The 20,644-nt window shown below is 40.1% G+C and overlaps 1 protein-coding gene across 1 annotated transcript in view; it reads left to right on the forward strand.

Moving 5' to 3' along the window:
* SLC24A2 (solute carrier family 24 member 2) overlaps positions 1–10,210 on the forward strand; it is a 265,252-nt gene extending 255,042 nt beyond the window's left edge. Inside the window, exons 10-11 of the mRNA XM_025359798.1 lie at positions 4,865–5,031; positions 9,742–10,210. Of these exons, the coding sequence (XP_025215583.1) occupies positions 4,865–5,031; positions 9,742–9,991 (417 nt within the window). The 3' untranslated portion in view covers positions 9,992–10,210. The remainder of the gene's footprint in view (positions 1–4,864; positions 5,032–9,741) is intronic.
* The last annotated feature ends 10,434 nt before the right edge of the window (positions 10,211–20,644 follow it).

The following is a 20,644-nucleotide window of genomic DNA, read 5'->3' on the forward strand; positions in this document are numbered from 1 at the left end:
AAAAAAAAAAAAAAAAAAAAAAAAAAAAAAAAAAAAAAAAAAAAAAAAAAAAAGGCCGGGCGCGGTGGCTCAAGCCTGTAATCCCAGCACTTTGGGAGGCCGAGGCGGGTGGATCACGAGGTCAGGAGATCGAGGCCATCCTGGCTAACATGGTGAAACCCCGTCTCTACTAAAAATACAAAAAACTAGCCGGGCGTGGTGGCGGGCGCCTGTAGTCCCAGCTACTCGGAGGCTGAGGCAGGAGAATGGCGTGAACCTGGGAGGCGGAGCTTGCAGTGAGCTGAGATCCGGCCACTGCACTCCAGCCTGGGTGACAGAGCACGAGACTCCGTCTCAAAAAAAAAAAAAAAGAATACATGTTACTAGCAAGATCCACAGAAAACGCTGGCTGATACACTGTCTTATTTCTACAAGTTATTTTATATTATTCATATCACAGTTATTTTACTGACATTTGACTTCAGATTACTCTTCCTGGATATTTCCAAAAAATCATTGGCTTCCTGAGCAAGTTCTCTGTGCCTTGGAGTCATTATTTTCTATACTCATTGAGAGACATTTGCTACCAACACCTGGCAGAAATCACAGCAGAAGGTGGGCTGCTTTTCAGCCTCCAGATGTCCAGGCGGAAAGGACTGTTTGCCATTTATAACATATAATAGTTTTTCTTAATAATCATCTTTTATTTCTTCATAAACTAATAAAGAAAAAGTGGTGTTTTCCTAACTTGCTGCGATATGTTGTTTCCCAGATATTTCTTTTTTGCCATTTTATAAAACATCATTATTCAGGGTTCCATCTTTTTCTTTTTAATGATTACCTTAATTCCAGTCTTGTTTTCTTTTTATTCTTTCAAAGAAAAGGAACACAAATTCAATGCCTGAAAGAATAATTTTAAAAAGCCAAGGTGAATGAAAGGCATAAACGGAAGCCTTACTTTTCAATGATGGAAGAGAAATTTCTCTTTTTTCCTATAGAAATACTTCTTTCAAAACACTCAGACAGCTGAACAAAGTAGATTCTGTTCCAAGAAGTCTAGCTCTAACTCTGTTGTTCGTACTTCTGAACTATAAAATCCATAGCAGTTATACCATTTAGTGTTCAACTCTTTTGTTATCAACACTTTTATCATAAATGCTATTTGATAATTTGGCTACTGTTTGGCAAAAAATAAACGTCCTTCACCTACAACGCTTTAATGCAATTTGCCCTTGGCTTTTTTTGGGTTTTTTTGTGGGTTTGTTTGTGTTTTTTTGCCTTTTTTGTTATTCTTGTTGCTTATTGTTTTTGCACTTTAATGAATTTAATGGGTGATGAAAATCTGTGGTTAAAGTCAATCCTGCATCTAATATTAGAAGTTAATTTTAAGAGTCAAATAAGACCTTTTGTCTCATTTAGCCAATTAGCATTCTTTCAGATCCTCCTTAAACCAAGGCACAGAACTGCATTACGGAATACTGGGAGCAGCATGGGCCTCATGATTGGCTTTTTTTTTTTTTTTTTTAAGAAAATGAAAGAATTTCCCCAAAAGACTTCTGATATTCTTTCTATTGAAAGCTCTAAGCCTCTCTGGTGCTCCCTGATTTTTCAGAGTACTGTCCCGTCCATGTACCCATCATCTTTACTGATTTGACAAAAGTTAACTTGAGTGAAATGTACTCAAAACAAGCTCATGAAGACTAGTTCTCCTTCCACGAAAGGATTTCTAGAGCCACACAGATTCACCAGGGGTTTGAGGTCTAATGAAAATTCTCATGAAGTTTTCCATGATGTGAATTGGCCCCAGTAAGCCCATTTCTGTTCCTGCTACCAGACACCTGATAGTCTAATAAATTGGAGAGGGAAAGGAGTAATGCCTGAGTTATAAAATCTAGTTTTTTGGCCAGGTGCAGTGGCTCACACCTGCAATCCCAGCACTTTGGGAGGCCAAGGCATGCGGATTACCTGAGGTCAGGAGTTCAAGACCAGCCTGGCCAACATGGTGAAACTCCATCTCTACTAAAAATGCAAAAATTAGCCAGGCGTGGTGGTAGATGCCTGTAATCCCAGCTACTTGGGAGGCTGAGGCAGGAGAATCACTTGAACCCGGGAGGCAGAGGTTTCAGTAAGCCGAGATCACACCACTGAACTCCAGCCTGGATGACAGAGAGAGACTCTGTCTCAACAAAAGAAAAAAATTAAAATTAAGTATAGGTTTTTTTTTTTAACATTTACTTTATGCCTGACACTGTGCTATATGCTTCATTTGCATCATCACATATAGTCATCAACAATTCTGAGTGGATATTTTCTTCATTTTACAGATGGGAAAAACCGAGACTCACGGAAGTTGTCTACCTTGCACTAGGAGTGGCAGGCTAGGATTTGCACCCAGCACTGTCATCTCCCAAGCCAGTGCTCTTAACCACACCACCATCCTTCTCTTCTTCAATTCCTATGTTTTCCTGTATATAGTAGCGTTCAAACTCCAAATATGAATTATTTTGTTTATATTTTGGGGACAAGGTCTTGCTATGTTGCCCAGTCTGGTCTCGAATGTCCAGGCTCAAGTGATCCTCGTGCCTCAACCCCCAAGTAGCTGCGACTACAGTGCATGCCATTGCGCCCAGCAAATAATTTTTGAAACAGTCGCTACTTTAGAATTCCCTCCAAGAATTATTAAGAATGTTCTAAATAGATTGGAACTTGCCAACAGTGACAATTGTTTAGTCAGCATCTTCTCAGTCTTTGACAATGCTTCACTCCAAATCTAACAAACAATTGACAACTTTTGAGAATATTTTGCTCAAATAGGGCACTCCTGTGCAAAACTCTTATTGAACTTTTTCTAGGAGAATCAGCAGAAAAACATGCTGGTGAAATCACCTATGTATGCGGATTGATTTGCTTACTCAGCAAATTGGTACTAAGAGTCTGCCATGTACCAGGCTCTGTATGTTCTGTCAATTAGGGAGATCACAGTGACCAAGGTGAGGATCCTGCATATATGGAACTTACTAATGGGGAGCAGTGATTCTGTGTCCCATGAGGACAGGGTAAGCTAGTTAAGCTCATCAGGCTCTGGAGTAGGCATGATCATCAACATAAAAATATGCTTTTAAGCTAGTAGGAACCACTCTATTTCTTATAAAAATAAGAATTTTTTAAAAAGGATTAAGAAATGAGTGTATTCTATTTCCTAAAAGCCTTTATCCTTATGTGCTATTTTGGCCCTTTAAATTTTTTCAAAAAATGCTGGACATCATCAGATAACCTATTGGAAACCAGATGGAAAGCATTATCTTGAAGGTTTTCAGAGCCACAGTTCACCAACTCCAGCAAAACATGTACAGGTTTTAAAAGTCCCAAGAGGCCAGGCACAGTGGCTCACACCTGTAATCCCAACTCTTTGGGAGGCCAAGGCAGGAGGATTTCGAGGCCAGGAGTTCAAGACCAGCCTGGGCAACATAGTAAGACCCATCTCTAAAAAAACTTAGCCAGGTGTGGCAGTGCTCACATGTGGTCCCAGCTACTCTGGAGGCTAAGGTTGGAAGATCGCTTGAGCCCAGGAGGTTGAAGCTGCAGTGAGCTATGGCTGTGCCACTTCACTCCAGCCTGGGCAACAGAGCAAGAACCCATCTCTAAAAATAAAAATAGAAAGTTTTTCTAGAAAGTCCCAAGGAGACAAATTGCTCAAGAGAATGGAGGAGCTTCCACCTGAGGCTAGACCAACCTTTCAAAATAGAACTCATCAGTCTTAAAAGGCAAAGACAAAGACCAAAAAAAGTTAATAACCACCCTCCCCTTGCTTTTCAATAATAATGTACTATTTACAAAGAGTCTTTCACAAATTATCATTTAGTCCTCACAAGTACCTGCTAAAGTAGGTATTATTATCCCGAGTTTATAGATGGCAAAGTGAGGATCAAAGACACTGTACAATTGGTACAGTAAGCAAAATGTCAAGAAATTAACACATACCAGAGCCAGATCTTGGATCCAGGTCCTCTGATTTTCTGGCTTTTGCTTCTCCACAGCTGCTTTGCTGTGTGTTACCAAAACCCAAAACACCCAGCATCGAGTTTCCAGTGGAAATGATAGAATCTTGAAGTGTTTAAGAATGGGTTATAGGCCGGGCGCGGTGGCTCAAGCCTGTAATCCCAGCACTTTGGGAGGCCGAGACGGGCGGATCACGAGGTCAGGAGATCGAGACCATCCTGGCTGACACGGTGAAACCCCGTCTCTACTAAAAAATACAAAAGAAAACTTAGCCGGGCGCGGTGGCGGGCGCCTGTAGTCCCAGCTACTCGGGAGGCTGAGGCAGGAGAATGGCGTAAACCCAGGAGGTGGAGCTTGCAGTGAGCTGAGATCTGGCCACTGCACTCCAGCCTGGGCGACAGAGCGAGACTCTGTCTCAAAAAAAAAAAAAAAAAATGGGTTATAGACACTAGGAGATGCTAAACGAAAATTGAGACCTTGGGTGTCAGTCCTTGGTTTTGGTAGTAAGTTGAAGGGCAAATCTGCCACAGGACTTTGTGCCACTGCCCCTAGATTCCATGGCCAATTGACTTTTCTACCTCTAATCCTGGAGCTTCCCTGACTCAGTCTTAGAAAGCACCATATAAACGCTGCACTCTAGCCCTCTAGAGCTCTTTATCGGAGATTATCTGTTTCTCATGTGAACATTCCTGATGCCTTGGGTCTGAATATCCTAAAAATATAAACTCTATTAGCAATGATTGTGGCTTATTCATCTTTATCATCTCAGCACTTTGCATAGCACAGTATAGAAATGCATTAAAAGGAGGTTGCATTGAAATTTTTGTGGTTTTTATGATTTTGTAACTTCAAACACTGAGATGTGTATTCCTGTCCTGACATTTAGGTTGGAGAGACAATCGGCATCAGTGAAGAGATTATGGGCCTGACCATCTTGGCTGCTGGGACCTCCATCCCTGATCTTATCACCAGTGTCATAGTGGCCCGGAAGGGGTTAGGGGACATGGCTGTGTCCAGCTCTGTTGGAAGCAACATTTTTGACATCACTGTAGGGTGAGTAGAGATAGTTCTACAAAGGTGTACACCAGCTCCACTAGTGTCTTTGTCTTCTTAGAAGCTGCAGAGACATGACCAGGATCTCTGAGCCTACGACTAACCAATACCAATACAGAGTAAAGACTGAGAATACCGTTTCATTTCCCCAATTCTATTTCTCATTTCAGAGAACTAAATGAAAAATAAGTCATCCCTAGACAAGCAGAAACACATACCTACATACAGAATGGATATTTTAGGAAATATTTTGGGAGAATTTCACTTATATAACAACATTCAAGTGGAACTGAGATATCATGTGATAGCTTCATGATAAGAATGTTCACATTCTAATTTTAATTCAAGTCCCCACCAGCCTAAGGTGAGATTTGGATTTTAAGGTAGATTGGGACAAACATAGGCCCACCATACATATCTTGTATCCTTCCTTGGAAAATACTGAGAATCTTGGCATTACCATTTCTTTATCTGCACTGGTGAAGATATTCTAGGTTTTCTAAAGCCAGAAGGTGAGATCTGTTCTTACAATGAAACAAACGTGAGCTCTCAATATGAATAATCACTAAAGTGAATCGGATTGGGGTTTGGGGTGCTGTGATCTCTACCATTTTATTTAACTTGTCAAAAGTAAAAGTAGTCTGACAAACTCGAACATCAGTACCCTGAGAAAATAAGATATAAGACATTATCCTTACGTTCCCTGGAGTACTGGGCTCCTAACACTTGAGTCTGGAACCTTACTGAAAGCACCTACTTTCTCATTGAATATCTTAAATATTGTTCTGTCTTGCACCTTTTCAGTACCATATTGTTTTTCCTACAGTGTCTACCATGTGCACTGTGTGTACATTTTTCTCCATTTAAGCCACACAATAATCCTATGAAGTATGTATTATCACCCCTATTATTCAGATAAAAAATACTGAAAGGCCCAGAGTTCACACAACTATTAAATGCAGTAGCTAGGATTTGAACAAAGAGTCTGTGCTATCAATTGTAGCACTCCCTGCATAAAACTCTGCTGTGAGTGTCCACTGTCTCAATCACACGTGAGCCCCCACTGAAGAGCTCTCCATGCTTGTCTGACTGGAAAACTCTGATTTATCCTTTCAGTGACAACTTAAATCCTGATTTCTGATTCCCCTGGGCCCGACTTAGAGGCTCTTGTCCCTATAAACTCTCTGTACGTCTTACTCTTTGTCCTGGTATATCTGCCTGCTAGACTGTGCATCCCCAAGAGCAGGAACTCCTCAGAGCTTACTGCATTGCTGTCACTGGTAGTTGTTTGACACATGTTTGTGGAATGGATGGATGGATGGATGGGTGAATGAATGAATGCCTAAACAGTGTTTCTCAATTCTGTGGTCCAAATATTCATAGTAGTGTTCTTGATCAATCTCTTGTAAAAAAAAACAATAATAGTAATGTTCTATAGTATATTATGAAGAATTACAAAATGCTTTTTGTTCATTATTCTTAAATTATATAAACACACACACAAATGGAAGTTTAAAGAAAAGTCACTCCTAATTCTATCACTCAGAAACAACACTTCTTTTTTGTTTTCTTCCATGTATTTCACAAAGTTTTCTTAGTAAAATATTCAGTTTTATCTGTTTGGAAGGCTGTTATTTTTCCATTTTAAAGCAATATATGCCTGGCATAAAGAGGCATCTATGAATAAATTAGTAATTCATAACCATTTTTCTAAGACTCTTCATAGCTCATAACTAACATTTTGTGGCTTCAAATTTTCCCTCTTGTTTTTCAGTGGCTTTTTCCTTTTATAGGATTTTTTAAAATTTTTCTGCTATGGGAGTTTTGATGAACATCTTTATGAAGAAAAACCTCTTTCAATTGTTTTGTTAGGATAAATTCCTTTAAGCAGTATTAATGAACTAAATATTTTGAACATCTTAATGGCTGTTGATGTATTTTGTATATTTCTTTTCCAAGAAGTTCTTTCCCAAGAAATTACACCAGCTTACAACATTTTTGACAATATATTGAGTGATGTCATTAGCAATATATTAAGTGTAAAAGTTTCTTCATAGCTTTGCCAGCATTTTCTTTATGCTTCTGAAATTAACATATACTCACTCACAGATATAGAAAATAAAAATAAAGGTCCAGGGCGCAGTGGCTCACACCTGTAATCCCAGCACTTTGGGAGGCCGAGGCGGGCGGATCACAAGGTCAAGAGACTGAGACCATCCTGGCCAACATGTTGAAACCCTGTCTCTACTGAAAATACAAAACTTACCTAGGCATGGTAGGATGCGCCTGCAGTCCCAACTACTCGGGAAGCTGAGGCAGGAGAATCGCTTGAACCCAGGAGGCAGAGGTTGCAGTGAGCTGAGATCGCACCACTGCACTCCAGCCTGTGTGACAGAGCAAGACTCCGTCTCGGAAAAAAAAAAAAGAAAGAAAAGAAAAAAGAAAAGAAAAATAAAGCTTAAAGATCAATAACTCACCACCCTTTTGAAATTCTTGTGTATTTCACATGATTGAAATTACATTGCTATTTGTGTGTATGTATGCATCTTTCATTTTTAGCTTACAATTGTATTATGGCTGTTTTCCTGTAGCATTCTAAGCTTGTGATTTTTAAACAGCTATATAACATTACATTTACTTATTTGCTATTTAACTAGTTCCCTGTTATTAGAGGTTATTAGAGATACTCAGTTTTTTATTATTCAAAATAACACTGAAATGATCATTTTCTGAGTAAAATTTAATCTGCATTTTCAGTTATTTTTATACTTAATTCCTGACAATAGAATTGGTAGACCAGGCCGGGCGTGGTGGCTCACACCTGTAATCCCAGCACTTTGGGAGGCCGAGGCAGGCAGATCACAAGGTCAGGAGATCAAGACCACAGTGAAACCTCGTCTCTACTAAAAATACAAAAAATGAGCCGTGCGCGATGGCGGGCGCCCGTAGTCCCAGCTACTCAGGAGGCTGAGGCAGGAGAATGGCGTGAACCCGGGAAGCGGAGCTTGCAGTGAGCCAGGATCACGCCACTGCACTCCAGCTTGGGCAACAGAGCGAGACTCCGTCTCAAAAAAAAAAAAAGAATTGGTAGACCAAAAGGCATGAAAAGTGTCATTTTCCCCCAAAAGGTTTTTGCAAGCCATTTGTAGTGCTATTAAACTCAACTTCACTAGAAGCGTGTGTGTGTGTGTGTGTGTGTGTGTGTGTGTGTGTGTGTGTGTGTAATAAGAATAAAATTGGTTTTGGTCTTTTCTTCACGAGATGGAAAAAGAGTTTCCCAGACCAAGTCCCTGTCAACGGCTCTCAGTTTGGCATCACCGCCACTCTCAGGCCCTCCCCTTCCCTTTTCTGACTTTTCACTGCTGACCCCAGTGCCAAGGCTGCCCCCCTCCCACTAAGAACTGTAATTACCCCTTGTTCCCAGGCTGGGAACCCCTCCCTGACAAGTTCACAGAAGGAAGCCCCTCCTGGCCAGGCTCTAGTGGACAAAGTGCCTGTACTGATCCCCACAAGGCAGTAACATCGATCACTTCAGCTTGGCCCAGGTTAATATATGCACCCAGTTAGGGGCTGCATGTGCCAGGCCTAGAATTTCAAAGATCCACAATGCATGGGCTCTGCCTTCCAATTCCCTCTCTCCAGCATAGGAGGCAGATCTATAAACTCACTGCCCCTTTCACCCTCATTATTTCTCTTTTCCTTTGGAGAATGTAATGTTTCAAAAGAGTACCTCCTCTTCCACACCCTGAGACTAGGCCAAAACTGAACCTCCCTTAGCTTTTGTCACTCAGAAAGCTCAGCCAGCCAAGCAGGTATCTTCTTAGCCACGATGCTGTCTTTAGGCTGATGGGTACAGCCAGACGCCTATCACCAGCCACTTGGAAATGCCCATGTCCCCTGAGCCCTGCACTTCCAGCATCTTCCTTTCTCAGAGTCCTAGTCAACACTTGTGGTGTAGTGGAAACTAGCTCTCCTGAGGGCTTTCAGAATCACCACTCTGGATAGGAAACACAAGAGATCCTCAGATTTTAAAAGCTGAATGACAAGGGAGAAAACAGGTATAAAAATATATAATAAAGTTTTTTCAAAAAACACATCACAAATGTAAGATACTGCCTTCCTTAAATCTTTCAAAAAGACCAATTTTTCATCAAACAATTGTCAACATCTTTCCCAGAATAAACTTCAGACTATGATATTGTATCATGGCCCCCACCACCGTCATTTAATTTCACTTGCCTTTAGATTGTTATTTAAGTCATTGCTATTCTTTGTCTCCATTTTTTAATTTTTTCCTCATTTTCACCACTCATTTCTCTACCTTTTTTGCACCTGCCTGCTCCCTTCACCCTGTGCAAATCCTGCAATTCACCTTTTTAGGACTGAAAGCAACATTTTAATCTCAACTAGGAAGGAAACAAAATAATTTCCAATCAAATTCACAAATGCAGAAATCACCTACAGCAGTCATGTCTTTGATGTTGTCTAACTGTTCTCCCTGCTCTGAATTCAGTCAGAACATAAAGGTTTTTAAAGTCTTATTTCCTTATGTGGTTTCCTGGGCCAACCATGCCCGAGTCATAGTGAACCTAACAAGACACACAGATTAGAGTTCCTGAGAAAGTAGTAGGTTGTTTGCCTTCTTCAACGTGTCTGACTACTCCCCCCTTGTCTTCCCACTCCCCTCTGCCCTGCTTCCCTCCTGCACAGGCTCCCACTGCCCTGGCTCCTGTACACGGTCATTCACAGATTCCAGCCAGTGGCTGTCAGCAGCAATGGCCTCTTCTGTGCCATCGTCCTTCTCTTCATCATGCTGCTCTTCGTCATCCTCTCCATTGCCCTCTGCAAGTGGCGAATGAACAAAATCCTGGGCTTCATCATGTTTGGCCTCTACTTTGTGTTCCTGGTGGTGAGCGTTCTCCTGGAAGACAGAATTCTTACATGCCCTGTCTCCATCTAGTAGGAAAAGCCATATCTTGCACCAGCAGCGTGAATGATCCCTCCCCACTCTGGGCTCTGGGCTCCTTGACCTCTTGAGAAGAGGCAGCTGGCACACAGCCCTGGGTACCAAGTGTCCCTCCTTGATGGATTTGAGGAGAGATGGATTCACACTGGACCCATTCACTTCACAGGCTGCTTCCACCTTGCCTACTCAAATGACTTCATGTAAGAGACAAAGAGAACCGTCAATATGGGGCTTCTCCCTATTCACCACTGACAGGTACTCCTCGCTGGTCGGAGGTACATTCGATGCAAACAACGACAGAGGCTATATATATACACCTATAAATATACATATTATAAATATACGCACATGAACACACAAATCCTGCCTGTTCCTGTACTATACCTCTCCTTCCATACCTATAGATTAGTACATACCTGTAAATAAATAGAAAGAAAAATTTTATATATATATATAATCATATATATATAAAAGTACAAATGCATCTTTTTCAGGGATAGCTCTAGTATATTTATAGTACTTATTTGAAGAGGGGCATCAACCTGCAGTCTGGACTATTACCTCTTAAGTGCAAGAGGAGAACTAATGGAACCAGTAGACAAAGATAGCATTGCTGTGACCTTCAGCCTGCCTTGGACTTACTGGGATCCTGCCTAGTAAGGTAGATGGTTCAGGGAAATAGTTTGCAGGGAGGAGGGCTTAGTGGAGAAGGTCTGTAGGGCCCTGAATTGAGCCTTCCAAAACATTCCCACAAGCCAAACAGGGAGACCATCTGCCCACCTCCAACTGAGTACCCTGACCAAGAAAGTCAGGGTACTTAGGACAGACAGAGGTTAAAAACCTAGGCTGGGTGGACATTGGTTTGGGGAAGCAGGGAGGTAACCAGGGTTGGGCTTTTTGTTTTGTTCTTATATTGTCCCAGCATGCAAGTAGAAAATATGACTACAAACCAAATTAGTGCTTTTTCTAGGACAGCAAGACTATATAAACTCAACCTGTATTTTTCCAGTGCATGTCCCATCATCATCAAAAGAAGGGGGGTAAGTTTAGCTGTGATTGTCATTTAGATATATTTTGATGCTAAGGGCTGCCAAGAGAGCCTAGATGTGTGATAAGAAACCATCCAGTAAAGGTGCTTAGTGGGCCTTGCCACCTAATGGGATGAAAGGGCATAGTTCTTTAAAACGTTTTCCAATGTAGTCATAAAGGGCTTTAGTGTCTGAAGAAATCATTATTCCCAATAGCACTAAATTAACTTTGATCAGCACTGCTTGGGTTGAGACAGATTAGAGATGCTTGGAAAGGCATTTACACACTCAGTGCACCCCAGGAAGGTTTCCGAGTGCTAGGTCGAGTTGTACCAGGACCAGACTTTGGTTAAAGTTCTTGTAACATCTGTGTCTCTTCTTCCATCAGGACCTTATCTGGGATTCTGTCTAGGTTTTAGAGTACACTGTATTTGACAGCTTCCTTACACTGGTTTCAAGCTATTCCTCTAACAATTTGATTTCTTGATTTTGCTCAACATTACATGGAATATTTTAATTTCATGCATTCAATGCCCCCAAGTTCTGCATGACACCTTGTGTGACTTCTCACATCTATGTCAGTAGAAAATAAAGCCAGCAAGGGGGAAAAAATAGGCAAACTAAATCAGTGGAAAACTATATAGAGCGCTTTTCATTTCTCCAAGTCATGCTTTCTTTAAAATCAGTTGAAAAATTGAATCAAGGATGGTTCATTATTCTGTACCCATCCTATGTCTTAAGTCGGTACATACAGCATATGGGAAATTTCACCGTATGTGTTCCTATCTCCAATCTATTCTCTCATTGACGCCTGCTATGATTTTCTTGTGACCACATACCTCTTAACATAGGAAGATAGGATGCAGAACTCACAGCGGAATAAGAGGAAAGGTAACCTGACAGCCCCAGATCAAGCTCAGTATTCCTTCCAGAAAACCCCAGCTCACCCCACAGAGCATGGCAATAACAGGAAATGCCCATCATTGCTCTTCACCCAGAAGCAAAAAGCACTTCAAACCCGAGGCCCCCTGGGAAAACAAGAAATCAAGATGGCTGCCAGTCGGAGGCTGGTTTTCACGTCTCTCCAACTCGGCAGAGCGGGGCCTTCAGATGTGTGAGACAGTGCCTGCCAAGCTATTGAAACACCATCCAATAGAGGCACTCAGTGGAACCTGCCACCTAATGGGAGTGAATCGCATTCATCAAGGTCAGGACTTCGTACTGGGGCAAGAATTTGTGCTGCTTCCTTTGAGTGAAAGAATGAGGAAGTGAACTTTAACGTTAAAAAAACTCCAGTTGTTTTCCCTGTATATTTTCTGAAGGGCAGCGAAGTTGGTTATTGTGTGAATTTTATATTATTGACCGGTGTGTTGTTTGAAACAAGGTTTAAATAGGTGACTGACTCAACTGCAAACAGATTATGTAAAACAAAAGTTGAAGGAGACCTGGTGCCGCCCTCTTCTTATTCCTGATCCTCCCCCTGCTTCCTCACTCCCTCCCATTTATTCCCAGCTCACAGTGAAGAATGATCCGAGCAGCTATGGTGCCCTTTGCTTGTCTCAGAGCTCCACTTCACAGGAAGTGTTGTGGTCTTTCATGTGAAGTTGCATTTGAGAAGACAAAATTTCCAAGCCCCGTTCCCACATCAGTCATGTGCACTGAGCCTGACTTACAATAGCACTGCTCCCTCACTGGATGGGACACAAGTGATTCCACAGCCTGCCCTTGCTTTCCCTTCATTTCTGTATAAGTGGTTATGTGTTGAGCCAGGGTAAATTCAGAGAGATGTGTACAGAGTTCAACAATGGGTCTTTAAACCATTCAAATCATTGGCATAATTATAAGAAAGAACTTTCCACATCATGGTTTCTAAAACAGGACATCTCTAACTCCTTTCCTGCATGCCTGTGTATATACATATATAAATATATATATATCTTTATACCAGATCTATATGTACACATATAATATGACTTACATCATCACCCTCTGACCCCATCACATTCAGGATTCTAAAGCAGGGAGCATCAAGTTTGCCAAAGTCAAGGAAGAGGAAAGTCATGCACACAAACCAAAGGGAACATTTCTTCCTGGTTTGATAAGGTTGTTTGTTCCATGCACGTATACCTACAAATATTCACGTTATGTACCCATCTTTTCCCACCCTAAGAATATCGATTTATAGCCTTAAGGAACTCAGTCAGCCATATCCCTAATGCTGATATAGAGGCAAAGAATACACAACAGAAAATACAGAGCAAAAATTTAGATTGCAGATACTCTCTTTGCTTCTCTGGAGCAGGGTATAAAAGATATCAACAGTTCAAGAGCCAACATTGTATTAATCCATCTACAGTAAACAAGTTGCACGCAAATGATTTCATTTACTCACAGCAAACCAAGCAGGTCTTGCTTGCTGTCACCGCCTGCCCTCCCCCATACTTCCAAGGCAGCAGAGCAGCTTGGCTCAAACTGACAGTTCCCAAATAGAAACTCCTAAATTGCATCTGAGAATGCCCGTGCCATCTCCAGCTGCCCTCTGCACCTGACCAGGTCCTGATGAACTGAAGCTGAAGATTAGATGGTGTTTATGCAGCTTCCCAGGACCTAAACTGAGTCAGTGACAGAGCAATGATATATGCAGGGACTAAGGGATAGGGTTGTTTATACTCTCGGCAGATGCAGAATGTCCTAAAGCCTTGCCCAGAAGATTATAAAAAGAGGCGGAGACTGTTTTATATTCAGGGAAAATGCTTTGTAAGGCTTCTAACAGGTGTCACCTGACAAGGGCCATTATAATTTATTTTATAGGGAAGACATGAATCAGGTGGTTTGGAGCCCTTTCAGCAAAACACAGCTGCCTCACTGATTAGACGTTTGACAATGTTAATGTACATCCATTCCTGGGCAGGGAGAGAGTTGGCAAACTCCCCACCACTGCACATAGCTTTTAAAGGCCTCTGGAACAGTGTGAGAAGAGGTGAGCTACAAAGGGAGCCCACCTCCAAACCACCTTAACAAAAAGTTGACCAAAGAAATGACACCTGGTAGAGTGGCTGGCCAGATAGAGTTGAAGAAGATGGAAGTTGTGTTAAATGCTCTGCAGAAATTACTGCATTGGACTATCTAACATGGGTCTGATGGCAAGCATTTCAGAACATGTCTGTGTGCTTTCCTCCCCACATCTGCCAAACACACACCCACGTTCCTACACACACGCAAGATTATGTGGATGCTATGCTTCCTTGCACCTGGACAGATTTTTTTTCCAGTAAGTAGGTGGCCCTATTATAGGTGGCAGCTCTGTTCCAGAAGAAAGTGAAGCTGTTCTCAGGGTGATTTCTGGAAAAAACAACTCTCTCCTGAAAGCATGCATAGAAGTCAGTGCTCACTCTTGCTAAGCCACATCTTCCTTAGCCATTCAGCTTAGTATTTTTAAAAGATACCTCCTCAACCCCTATAACCTCTTTCAACAATATTGTCTTTAATTACTAAATAAGGCCTTGTCATTAAGAGTGGGTTAGGGCAAAAAATAGAATAAGGTAAGGGAAGAAAGGAGATATTAATCTCCTAGGATTCTAAGAAACCAAGTATCACATTGCAATATATCCCTATGTAGTTTGAAATGGTTACAAATATCAGGCTATGTTTAGCCAATTACAAGAGCCCATATTACGGTTTTAGATTTTTTAAAAAAAATAAAAAATAAACCGTCTCAGGAAGACCTTGGGAAAGAAAAGTAACCCTGCCCTATTCCACCATCTATTTACAGTTGGCTCCCTGACTCTGCCTCTGCTTCTATCTTTGTGTTTCATTTTTAATCTCGCAGCTTCATATTTTTTAAATATATAGCAAACAAGAAAAGCAATAAGGGAACTACTACACAGCCAGCTCAACTCTATTACTTCTTATTACACCACGGCAATACTCCTTTTTCACTGGGAGCTTTGGACCTGCACAGCTTGTGGCAGGTAATCACCAGGAGCTTGTAGGCATCTGTAGAAATCACAGGCACACTCATGTTTGCTCTAGAAGGACTCTGTTTTCCACACTGACTCCTCCCCCCAGCTAATGTACACACTGGCATTTTGCATGCCTTCCTCACACGTGGGACACCAGCCTTGCTCAGAACCACCCAAACTCCATGGAGGTCCTTAATGTGGTTAGGGACAGATTTCTTAAGAAAGAGTAAGAAACAGCTACAAAGGACAAGCAAATCCACAAGTCAGGCAGCATTTGAGAGGCAAAAATGACCTTGCAATTACGACGGGATAGGCAACTCTTTTCAAATTAGTGTACAAATAGTGAGGGACTGTGTAGGGCACCATATTATCTAAGCCAAAGCACTTCTACTAGATCATTCATTGACAGGCTGGAAAACCTAATAAAATTTTTAAAACCAGACAAATATCTAAGTCTGAAAGAATGCCATGGAGCTTGCATAGGCTCCCACCAAAGATGTAATTCCATTAAGAGGGTTTGTCTAGTCTATCACGCTAATCCAAAGGATAATCCTCTTACGGGGGAGATCCCAGCATAGATGCTGGTGTGACCCAGCTCAATGTTTAACAACCATCAGCATCAGAAAAAGCCTCCCTCCAAGTTAACCCAAACCCCCCCCCTTAATGAACCTGTTTTTTTGTTGGCAGAAAGTAACTGCATCTGGGCACTCTTCACTCTTTGCCCCATAGTTAGAAGTCACCACTATGTGACTCTTTACCTATTTTCATTAAAATTGTCTTTAGATTTTTGAGTCTTTAACCCTCTTAATTTTTATAGCTTCTCTCTACTAAGCCTTTTTAAATTCTTTATATTGTTCTTAAATGATTAGTCATAGTTCTTATGACTAATCATAATCACTGTCTGAACAGTGTTGAACTATACTGGGTGCAGCATGACCATGAAGCCCTGGTGAAGTCAAGGTCACAAACTGTTTCTAAGGTCATTAGGTCATAATCTCAGACTCACAAAGAACTCACAATCAGGAAGGCACCACTTTAGATTACTCCAAAGCTCTGGGCCTGCACTTACACTCACTAATTTATCAAGAGGAATCAATGTTTTTATTTTAAAAATGAAACTGGGGTAAATGGTTGGATCTCCACTTATTAACCAGTACTACAGTGTGTTTACATCCTTTTGTGTGGTAGGTTGGATAGAACTTGTAAAGCTGCTGATTGATCTCATGGACTAGGGTTCACCAAAAGGATGGGAATTTGTTTCTACATTCTTACATATTGGGTTGCATATTCCTTCATAATGGATCCGTAAGTAACTAAGGCCTTGGAGACTAACAGGCCTCCAAAATACTCAGCTAACCAAAAGAAAATACGAATTTTTTAAATCATGTCATAAAAAAAAGTAAAAAAAGTCTGAAACTTTGAATAAAATTAAGGATGAAATTACATGCATGAATTAAGGGTAGGTAACTTCTTGCCATTTAATTAAACAGATCCCCAATTCTTCTCATCAGAATAAAACTGAAGGACAATGGATGCCTTTTGGGTTTTTTAATTTTTTAATATTGCACTTTATAGTACTTCATAAGAGACAATTGTCTTAATTAAAGCCATAAAATACCAATAATACATATATTCAGGGCTTCTGAATATAGTCAATCAATAAGCAGTCCATGAGTCATTCCTGTTTTGTATTGTTTATTGTAAATTGGAGTTTATCTGTTCTATTTTTATTAACTACAATTATTGGTTCTAGGCAATCCTAATCTACTTATAAATTTTAGATGTGTGCTTTAATAAAACTGTTTGAAAATCAAAGAAATTATTCATTTCACAAAAGCATTCTTCGTTTTCAAAACAGCTTATTACAGTTTATTTAGCAAGTTCTAATACTACATGGAAATTATTTTAAAATTGTAGATTTTTTTCAGGAATCCATTTTGTTATGTAAAGCAAAGTTCACCCATATGGAGAATGAAATAGATAATTAGCAAACATATACCTGGGAAATGTAGGATGTGTTTGAGCTTTTATATAAATATAGGATGGGTGTAAGAAGTTCCCTTATAAAAATGGCAAATAGAGACATACAATTTTTCAATAATTCCTTATGCCTAAATTATTAACCTTCCTTCAGAGGACACGTAGGACAGCAGACTTCATAATGCTTTGGTGGTTATTTTCCTCCTCTCTGCTAAAATACACAAGTTCTAACCTAGTATGGTACAGTTCACACACACATACATAAAGATGTCCCCACAACTAAAAACTTTAATGTTTTACTTCATCACAAATTTTTATATAATTTTAACAGACAGGGTCTCACTGTGTCACCCAGGCTAGAGTGCAGTGGTGCAATCATAGCTCAGTGTCGCCTCAAACACCTGAACTCAAGCGATCCTCCCACCTCAGCCTCCTGAGTAGCTGGGACCTCAGGCACATGCCACCATGCCTGGCTAATTGTTGTTGTTGTTAAGAGATAGGGTCTCACTGTGTTACAAAGGCTGGTCTCAAACTCCTGGGCTCAAGAGATCCTCCTGCTTTTGCTTCCCAAAGTGCTGGGATTAAAGGCATGAGCCACCATACCCAGCCCTTTTATATAATTTGAGTAAAAGTAAAATAATTACTAAAAAGCACTTAATAGTCTAGAAATATCCACCAGAACTGGATACCTAAATTATCTATATAGAGTAAACATGGGTACTAAATTGGACAACCCCATCAACTTTATGTTAAATGGCCAAATTGTCCTAAGCAAAGGGTATCTGAACCAAGGGCCAGTGATAGTCCTCTGTTAGAGGCAGTTTTGTGGTCTGAAGAGTTTCTCTAAAGGGCTGAGACTATTCGGAAGAGGGATCCTCTGTTACCAAATCGTGCTATTGAACCCTGAACACAAAGTACACATATATGCCCTGCATCTAGCCTTGATATTTCTTCTGCTCAAGTCAAAAGACTCCGGAAGCAACACCTTCCACCTTCAAGCAATCCAGACTCAAAAAGCCATCAAAACTAAGAATAGCAAAAGCTACCTTCTTGGTTCAGTGAAGTTGCTGCTAGCACTAAAAGAGAAATTACACTTTTGTTCTTCAGATATGGTTAAAACAAAGAAAATGTTGTCAACGTTGACACCAACATAGACATTTGCTCTATAACATATAAACTGTCTTTTAGACAGGTTATGTTAAAAATATCAGAATGCCATTTTTGTAAAGGATCTTTTTTAGGATAGATGTGGTCTCATGCTTCCTTTGTTCACCTCCATTTTAAAGGAGCATTGTAACCCCTATCCTCACCCCTACAAAAATCCAGTGGATGCACTTCCAAATTACTTGTCATTTTATATGTGTTATGTTTATTATGAGCAATTTTCACTGGATGATGAGATACATGGCGATACTATGTCAGTTTATTCTCTGTGAATGTGTTTGTACATAGACAGGAAGCTATTTATTTGTACATAGGCTGTTTGGAGTATGTACTTCTGTCTCACATGGACTTCATTCTGATAAAGGGTGTTTCTTTTGTTGTTTCACTGTCCACACCTTTGTGCTTCTACTACTGATAATCAATTCATAGAATATCACTTTATATAACTAAGTCTCCTCAGTGTGAAAAATAATAGAAATAAAATTATTGACTCAAAGAAGTATTGTTTTGTTGTTTGGAGTAATTCTTACCTGTGACTAATCAGGACCCTCAGGGTCACAAGAAATACATACATGGTCATGGAAGTTTTATTTCAGGGATTCGAGGGGACAACAGGGAAAGCAAGAGTTACTGTTAATTATATAGATGCTCCTCAATTTATGATGAGGTATGTCCTGATGAGCCTATCATAAGTTAAAATATTGTTAAGTCAAAAATGCATTTAACACACTTAACCTGCTGAACATCACAGTTTAGCCTCGTCTACATGAAAGTTGCTCAGAACACCTACATTAAGCCTACCGTTGAACAAAATCATCTAACACAAAGCCTATGTTATACTAAAGTGTGGAAGATCTCATATAATTTATTGACGTTCTACTGAACGTGCGTTGCTTCTGAACCATTGTAAAGTCAAAAATCATTAAGATAAATGAATCATCAAGAGTGAGGGACCATCTGTAACTACCACTTATTGAGTGCTTACTAATATCATTTGAGCTTTTAAATATCTGTGGGAACACTGTGCACTCAAGGGACTACTCCAAAGAAATTGAGTTTTAATCAGTTAAATATATTGAAAGTGTAAATTCAAAGGACTAGTGTTGCCTAAGCCTTTAGGTGCAACTTAAAAGTCTTGTTATAAATCTAATATTTTATATGAAAATAAGAATTCAGGCCGGGCGTGGTGGCTCATGCCTGTAATCCCAGCACTTTGGGAGGCCAAGGCGGGGAGATTACTTGAGTTTAGGAGTTGGAGACCAGCCTGGCCAACACGGTGAAACTCCATCTCTACTAAAAATTCAAAAACTAGCCAGGTGTCATGGTGAGCACCTGTAGTCCCAGCTACTGGAGGCTGAGGCAGGAGAATCGTTTGAACCTGGAGGCAGTTGCAGTGAGCCGAGATTGCCCCACTGCACTCCAGCCTGGGCAACAGAGTGAGACTCCATCTTTCAAAATAAATAAATTAGAATTCATGGTGTCTTTTTCTTTGATTATCTCAGTTAACTAAGTTTAAAAGATTAAATTTTAAATATTTAATCCAATTTATAAATTTAGTCAATTAAATTCCCTCAAGCATTTTAAATTTTTACACATTTAACATACCTGATTTTCTCAAGCACTCCAAGCGCCTTACAGAAACCTAGAAAACAAAATTTTCTATGCACTTAATCAATTTCTAAGCCATTAATGTAATAAATGAAACAAAATGTAGTAAACTGGTTTACAATAAACATTTCAATACCATTTACAAACCTAATAAAAGTCTATGACATCTTTAAAATTAGTATTGTGAGTCTTATAAAAATTACATATTTCAAATTGCAATCAGATTATCCAATATGCTGGATTCCTTGACACCTTAAAATATACATAAAATATCCAAATGATCATAAAACATATTCCTAAACCACACCAAAGTATAATACTACAAAATTTGATTTACCTCACTATCTCTATATTTCTATAACATTTTCCCAAGCTTTGAAAAGTCACCCAACTAACAAGCAGCTTTACCATCTCGGGCAGGATACAATAACTGATGCTGAGTCACAATACCATTACTATCGTTTAGAGAGTCGACCCCGGGACATGACACATGGGCCCTTCATACTGAATTACCTCAGGACATGACACATGGACCTTACATATGATGTCTTAATATCAGGGCCTTAATTTCCTCATCTATGAAATGAAGATAATAATAGTATCTACCTCAAATGTGGATAATGGACATGATTAAATGAGATAATATAAGGTGCTTGGATAAAATCTGGCCCATAATAATTTTTAAAGTGTTTGCTATTTTAAGACTCTACTAAAATCCAGACATAATTACCAAAGTATAATATACTAGAAAAGAGTATGAGATAATTCTGGCCTGTGTTCTTGGAAAACCCAAAACCTGCTGGGGTGATCAACACATCTTCTTCTGATGATTAAGAGCCTGTTTTGGAAAAGGAACAGCTCTGGTCTGCAGCTCCCAGCACGATTGACACAGAAGGCAGATGATT

This window comes from Theropithecus gelada, chromosome 15 (assembly GCF_003255815.1).
Source record: "Theropithecus gelada isolate Dixy chromosome 15, Tgel_1.0, whole genome shotgun sequence".
In the NCBI taxonomy this organism is placed as follows: Eukaryota; Metazoa; Chordata; class Mammalia; order Primates; family Cercopithecidae; genus Theropithecus; species Theropithecus gelada.